The sequence below is a fragment of the Microtus ochrogaster genome, chromosome 10 (assembly GCF_000317375.1).
Source record: "Microtus ochrogaster isolate Prairie Vole_2 chromosome 10, MicOch1.0, whole genome shotgun sequence".
In the NCBI taxonomy this organism is placed as follows: domain Eukaryota; kingdom Metazoa; phylum Chordata; class Mammalia; order Rodentia; family Cricetidae; genus Microtus; species Microtus ochrogaster.
The window spans coordinates 71,825,534-71,833,239 of NC_022016.1; the positions used below are offsets into that span (position 1 = coordinate 71,825,534).

The following is a 7,706-nucleotide window of genomic DNA, read 5'->3' on the forward strand; positions in this document are numbered from 1 at the left end:
AAAAAAAAAAAGTCCTTTCTTCCTGAGAACTTGGACTCCCAAGACCCAGGTGCACTCCTTCCTTGCTCGGTTTTGTAATGTGTCAGAATAGTTTCAAAATTCTTCTGCCTGTCACACTGAAGAAAGCAGAAGAACCTGATAAACGTGTTTGACATTTACTTTTTAAACTTTGGACTCCCTTCCTACCCAAGAGGAAGTGCATGCGGTGCGATCGCAGACTCCTAAGTGACTTGATCTGTCTTTCTTGCACAATCCTTCCATGGCTGGGCTTTTGCTTCTCATGGAGCATAAAACAGAAATAACGTGCTTCATTTTTTTTTTGTCTTCCCCCTATTCCCATCCTTGTTAATTTTTCAGCTGCCTAGAATGGTGTGCAAATTCCACGAGGAACTATTGTCTGAGAACAGTTAACCTTCGCCTTATCACCCCAACCTGCCACCTGGCCACTGCAGCACCCAGCCCTCTCTCTCGTGTAGAAATCATTACCATCTTCTGGCTAATTTCCCTGTCCCTTTTTAAAAAAGACATCAGACTTAGGTCTTTCTTGCCAACAACACCCAAAGGTGGCTTGCTTCCCAGAGTGAACTGGCCTTGTTACGGGGCCATTCTCTTTTTCTTCCAAATCCCTCATGTTCTGTGGTGCAGTTCTTAACGGACTGATGGGGAACCCAGGGCTGCTTGCCTGCACCTTGCAGACATTTGTGCAGCGCTGAAATGGCCTGTTTCATGTGCTTACAATGTGGACAACACCAAGGATGACGTCCTGTGATGCCAAGCACAACACCACGATGGTTGGGTGCAGTTTACAGTGCTGCATATACGAAGTTCCTGATCCTGGAGAATGCCTTCAAATTTGCGGGCACTCATTGTCTTATTTTTTGAAGGAAATATGTACCCTTATTGGCATGTCATATAAGATGTATCAAGCTGGGGCAGGCAGTATTACTGTGATTTTTTTTCATTTGAGGTGTAATTAATATAGCATAAACGTAACCATTTTAACATGTTTTTATTACACACATCACAGATGATGTTTGAAAGTTACAACCATCATTTCTATCGAGTTCCAAAATATTTTCATCACCCCCCCCCAAATGGATCTTGTTTCCATTAAGTTGTCTCTTTTCCTACCGGATTCGTCCATAACAATCACTGATCTGCTTCTGCAGATTTACCTATATTGACCAGTTCCCAGAAATGAAACCATACACTATGCAGCCTCCTTTGTCTGACTTTCTTCACTTGGCCATTGTTCCCAAGGTTTCTCCACGTTATAGCTTGTGATGGTCCTGCACTGTTCATTTTAACAGCTGAGTAATTTTCCAAGCGACAGAAAGGCCACGTATTCCTTACTCCTTCTTCCATGGTTAAGTAATGAGAAGTGAATGGGGGTGAAGCGTGGCTTGTGCTGTGGTCTATACAAGCAGTTCTCAACCTGTGGGTCACCACCCCTTTGGGATCCAACAGGGGTAGGCAGGTTGAGAACCTGTTCTGAACTTAATCAGCAGGTGACCGTGGACAAGCTCCTCTCCTGGCCGTGGCTCAGTTTTCTCGTTGGCTAAAGAGAAATATCTCACTTTTTACATTGGCAAAGTGATTGAATAAGCAATGTCTGAAAACATCATAGCCATTTTATCCCAGGACTCTATCATGGGGAAAGAGCACATAAATGTGCATTAGAGTATGCAGTTTAGCTTGTGTTTGCAGTTTGTGCTGTTAGAGTTACCAAAACCTCCCTGCTTTGCTTGTCGAGCAGAGGCATAGCTGTTTCTTCTGCTTTTGAGGTCACGTGTGTTTGTCCCCCACTCCGTCGGGTACCCAACATGGGATTTTCCATTTCGGAAGTCGTTCACGAGACAGAAAGTCTGTAGTGAAATGTTACATAATTCACATTTAGACTTGAAGAGCTCATTATAAAAAACCTGACACACTTCAGAAATATTAAATTACTGCAGATTGTGTGGAGCAAAGAAACATTATTGAAGCATTTCAAAATTCCAGACGAGCCTGAATTTAACTGATAGGGTTTCACAGCTTTTACCGGGGAAAATGATTTGAGTTGTCACATGGTTTCTGGCCCCGAAGGACTTTAATCTCCTTAATTACAAAGAAATGAATTTCCTAAATAATTTGGAGTTACTTCACAGAATTCACTCAACCTCTGGCTTTTGGAAAATTAAAGGGGATGGCGGGCCCTTGCTGTGTGCAGTCTCCACCACAGCTTCCCTATTTGGGTTTCCATTCAGAATGGCTCTGGTGTTTCCCATCTTTGTTGATACAGGGACGTACTTCAGAGATTCTCTAGTACTGCTCATAGCACTCGAATGTATCACATTTTGCCCAACAAATGACTCTAGATGCCCAGGGGAAATGGGGAGGTGCTGGATGTTGGCCTTTGAAGTGGAAGGAGAGAAAATCATCTGAGTTCTATCCATTTTCATACAGTAGCTTTGAAAATCTTTGAAACTGTATAAACCCATGTCGGTAAGGTTCTTCCCGTACTGAGGTGTTCAGGACTGCGGACCACCAGACCCTGAATTTCTTGTAAGCAACTTGTTTTCCTCTGCTCTGAGCAGCCTGCAGCTGCTCTGAGCACGAGACCCTGATGGCAGGGGAGTGGGTTCTGGTGAGTCTGCAGCTGAAAGATCCCGAGAGCTGGGGCATGGCCAGAGCCCTATAGAAGCTGCCCCTGAGCACAACAAAGGGGGCATTCTTGACATTCTTGTCTCAAGGATGTCCAGGTGGCCCTGTCTGTCTGCCTCTGTCTATGTTTGTTTATGAGTAGAGCACAGAGCAGAACCGGTGCTGTTTTACACTTAGGAATTAGGCACCTGCTGGATACAGGACCAGCAGCACGGGAGATCTGCTGTCCTGCCTCTTCCCTATACTTTGTTCATTCTCAGGAAGCAGACTTAAGCTGGCCCAGTTTCCCCTGGACATGTGTTCTCCTACCAGACACAAGGTCTTGATCAAACCACAAAAGAAACTATGACCTCATACTCTTGAAGTGCTGGCTAAGAGGATGTCCTTCCTTGGTCATTTTTCAGTCTCATGACAGGTGGGAGCTCACTTAGTTCCACAGTAACTTCATTGATTTGGCAACTGTCCATCATCTGGGTAAAGAAACTGAGGCACGGAAAACCCCAGTGACTTTCCTCAGTGTCACACAGCTGGACAGCTGTTGAAACCCTGGTCTTGGCCAATAGTGGTAAAAGAGGGGCAATTCCAATTTAACAGAAAATTCAGAACTTTTTCCAACCGGACTGTCTTTTTGAAGTGAGCCTCAAGGGGGTTGGATGAATGTCAAGGCAGACCCAACAATGGAACTGATGGCAAACAGAAGCAAAAGGGAGGGGTGGGAAGAGGAACCCCATGGAAGGCCAGGCTTCAACTTTCATTCAGTGGATTATATTTGTTTTAAATGCAGTTGGGGAAAGGGGGGAGGGACCCTTTTCACTGTGCATGTCCTTTGAACAAAAGCATGGTTCTTCAGGATCCTGCAGAATGGGGCTAGTCTCATGTGTGGCTTTACTTACTTGCCAAGCAAAGTAAACATGGCTCCTTTGTGGCCAGCATGTCTGGCAGTTATATCCACTTTGGTTCTGGCCTTGCACATGGATTGTTGTCCTCCACAGGACTGATTCTTCTGCCAGGTCTCACTTCTTTGTGGACAAGTGGAAGGCTTTGATGATTTCTTCCTGGCCACCAGAGTTGCGTGGTGTTTGTTTACACCTGCTCTATACGAGAGTCTAGTAATTATTTTATTGCACTAAAATGATGGGTATTGAGAGTATGTCAATATGTGGCCAATAATTGTGATTCTGCTGTCTCCAGTGGGCTATGTCTTTGGAAATAAGGAGTTGTCATGCAGATAATGTCACAAAGATGATGGAGACATTCTCATTTTTTAATGTGTGGTTTCAGAAAGTCTGTTCTACAAAGGCGATTATCTCTTTTCCTTACTTGTCACCTTAGATCCTCTCATTCAAGTGCTTACATACAGAGATAGTGTCCTTTGAAAAAATAATTAGGTTTTTCTAAAAAAAAATATGACCAGGTATCTTTGGATAAAGGTGGACATTGCCTCACAATTAAGCTTTAATGTAATTTTATATGGCTTTCATATTAGGCCTTATAGTTAAGCCATCTTTAATTGTCATGATTAGCAGGGTTAGGTCATTAGTCTTTTTGAGCTGCAACTGGATTTTGAGGTCAGCCCTCTTAGATTAAACAGTTCCAGTTCTACAGAATGAGCTAAAAACTGGCTGCGCTATTTCAAGAGCAGTTTCTCGTAGCTTCTTTTCTTAATATTATCGAAAGTGGATAACTAGTGAAATGTTTAGTCTTAGTGGATTCTCAGCTACAACTATCAGATTGGGGCTGGGCAAAAAAGACTATTGACAACGGCAGTCCGTTTATTCGATTGAAATGAGATCCAAGGCGACAGTGCACTTGCAGTGTTGGGACCAGAGTATTGAGTGTATCTGTAAGTGCATAGTAAATGCTAACTGTAATTGAAGTGTCCGTGTTGCCCTAACCATCTTTCTCTCCTGCTAACAGCATCTCTTCTTCCTGGTACTCAGGACTGTGCGATACATGCTTTGGAGAGACAGAAAGAACAAAAAGTGTGTGTCTCCCACCGCCATGTCTTTTCCTTTCCTTCCCCACATTAAATGCTTGTCTGCTCTTATAGCTGGGGGAAAAGCTGACATAAAAATTGGCTTGCTGCAAAGTTTTGCAGCCCCATTTGTCACCTTACCCTTGGAGCTCAATTGCATGTCAACTCTCCGTCCCCCTGATGCCTGCCAGTGAGGGACAGGCTGCAGGTCACTCCCCTATGATCTGCCTTAGCTGCCCAGGCTCTGATCAAGCTTGGCTGATGGATGGGTGGCCCATTGTTGAAAATGCCTCCACAGGGGGCTGGTCAGGAAATATGTCTGTGATATTTTCCGGGTGGCATCTAGCACTTGGCCATCAGGAACATGGGCAAAAGAGCTGGTGTTTGCTGCTTTTGAAAATTTCAATTTCTTAGCTGGCTAAACTGTTTGGCCAAGAACTTTTTTTAGTCTCATTTGTGGTATAAAACCCATCCGTGGCTTCGTGAACTCAGATGAACAAATTTGTCCCCAATGATGGAGACGATCTTGCTGTTGTATGCTTGCTGGTTCATTTCCCCAACTTTCCTACAGCCCCAGAAGGCTAGCGATTCTGAATACTCTTGCTTTGATTTGCAGCACGCCGAAAGAGTGAATGACATGCACGGCGCGGGGTGTCCTTTCTGAAGGGAGGAGCCTTTCTCTTGGAGAGGATCCTCGATGAGCCTGGCCAAGGCCCGGGGTCTGTGTGAAGAGGACTAAGGATTAAGTAGGATGTCAACTGAGACAGAACTTCAAGCAGCTGTGAAAACCAGCGCCAAGAAAGACTCCAGGAAGAAAGGTAAGGCTGACTTCGCACCCCTCATGGGGCCGCTTTTCTGTGTCCTGATAAAGTTATCGCTAGAACGATACAAACACATAGCTATGCAGCAGCTGTCACTTTTGGGGTGACTTGGTGCTCATAGTTTGATGGCTGTCATTCTCCAAATAAAATCCCAAATTGTTTTTCTAATACGCCGGGCCTGGGTGTGACTTCTAGCTATTCCTCCTTCAAAAGCAACCAACCACCTTTGTCCCCAGTCGCCAGCTCTGTTCCCACTCCAGACTTTCTGCCTGATGTGGGTCTCTTTGGCATATTGCTGTGGTTCTCAAACTCTGGCCACACTGGGCTCCAGAGGGGCTGCTTCGGGAGGACTGTGGAGTCAGTTCCTAGGAAGTGCCCGGCACCCACAGACTACACTGCGAACCAGTTCCCAGGGACACTTGTCTGGAGCCCACACTGAGGACTGCGGAGCCATCAGCAGAAAGTCCGTTCTTGCTCATTGCCTTTTTTCCACACATGCGTACCCATTGTCCAGGCTGGGTTTCCTGTGACCTCCTGGGAGAGGCCTTCCTCATTCCCTGTTGGAGCTGGCGGCTTATTTGCTTTGCTTTGGTTGTGCTTTGGTGCTTTCTCATTTTGCCTAAAATGCCTTACCTTTTTTTGAGTCATCCTGAGTAGCAGCTCATGTTCACAATGAGACTCTCAGCACGTGGAAAGTACGTGAGAGAAGGTACACAGGTAACTGGTGATGAAAATTGACGTCTCCAGAGTCCTTTCAAAGATAAGTCTGTCACCGTGCATGTTTTGTGGGAGAATTGTTCCCATGGCTTTATGGATATGCGGCGTTTAGTTAAAGAAGTATGTGCTCTTTGGTGGTTGGAAGTGTGTTTTTGCTCTGTGTGTGTGTGTGTGTGTGTGTGTGTGTGTGGTGTCTGTGGGTGTAGGTATGGTATGTAGGTGTGGTCTATGTAAGAGAGTGTGTGTGTATGCATGTTTGTGTAGTATGTGTTGTCTGTGTGTACGTGTGTACTGTGCATGTGTCTGTTTATGTGCAAGCCCCGTGGTTTCAGTTCCTCTCCCCTGTCTTGTCAGCTGTATGCAAGGAGATGAAAAGAGCTCTTTCAGGACCTGAAGTCTGTGCAAGTTTGCAAATCAGGATGCCCTTGGCTCTGCTGTGCCGGCCGTGATTTGTTGGAGACATCACTGTGCCTGCCTAATCATGTTTTACTATGGCGTTTGTCTGGTACCTTTGAAACATAGGGCATGAACAGAATCCACATGCAGCTTCTGGGCTGTCAGGACTCCAGGATAAACTATAAATTTTGCATTTGATGTTTATTTGAAACACAAATATTTTGGAGACAGTCTTATTTTATGGCCCAAAACTTCATGTAAACCTTGCTTTTCATGCCTCCCAATCTAAGAATAACAGACAAAAAAGCAAATGGGCAAGGGAGCATGTCTTGAGAGACTGCTTTTGTGGGGAGGAGGTTGGGGAGTGTGTCCTAGAATTCAAATGCTTTTGCAATAGAAACTCGCAAATCTTGTTTCTGCTTCGAAAGTCACTGTTCCACTAATCTTGCGCTTTTGGGGGTTTAATGCCTTAAAATTTTATCTTAGATAATTTTTTCTCTTAATTTGAATGTGCAAAACTCAGGAGCATTCTGAAGGGAGGATTTTTAGGTTTCCCTGGGCACTAATTTAGGGATTTGGACCTGGATGGGAATGTGAAGGTGACCTTGCTACAGCCTCCTCATCTTCATCTCTTAAGAATCTACATCATTAACATAACTTTGTTGGAGAAGTGTCGTCCATTGCTGAGACCTTAGAGTCTGGGCAGGAAGGCCTAAGTTCTGACTGTGCCACTCCCTCCCTACCTGACCTTAGATAGTTCATGGCCCCTGCCCCCAGGCTCATTTTCTTCCCCTAAAAAATCAAGTGTGACGGTGTGTGCTCAGTGGCTGACTGTACAGGTTATATACGGAAGGCATGTTAAATCCATAGCCTCGGCATGTAATAAGTGATCAACAGAAGCTGGCAGTTTTCTCTTTATCATTGTCCCCCTTTGCTTATCATCCTGTTATCTTTCCTTCCATCCCTCAATTTTATCTTTTTATTTCTTCACCATTTATCTTGAATTAATCAGACTGAGCCGCCCTTATAAATACCGCAGATTGAATGGCTTCAAGCACAAATGTGTTTCTTACTTCTGTATGTGCCAGAATATATATCTAAGAATGAGATCCCAACAATCCCTGTCCTCATGAAGGCTTTCTTCCTGGTTGTAG

The 7,706-nt window shown here is 44.7% G+C and overlaps 1 protein-coding gene across 7 annotated transcripts in view; it reads left to right on the forward strand.

The window, feature by feature from the left end:
• Positions 1 to 7,706, forward strand: part of Dab1 (DAB1, reelin adaptor protein) — a 1,103,453-nt gene that overhangs the window by 848,622 nt on the left and 247,125 nt on the right. For all 7 annotated transcript variants that reach the window (XM_026782357.1, XM_026782360.1, XM_026782361.1 and 4 more), the window contains one exon: positions 5,235 to 5,436. In XM_026782357.1, coding sequence (XP_026638158.1) covers positions 5,370 to 5,436 — 67 coding nt within the window. In that variant the 5' untranslated portion in view covers positions 5,235 to 5,369. The remainder of the gene's footprint in view (positions 1 to 5,234; positions 5,437 to 7,706) is intronic.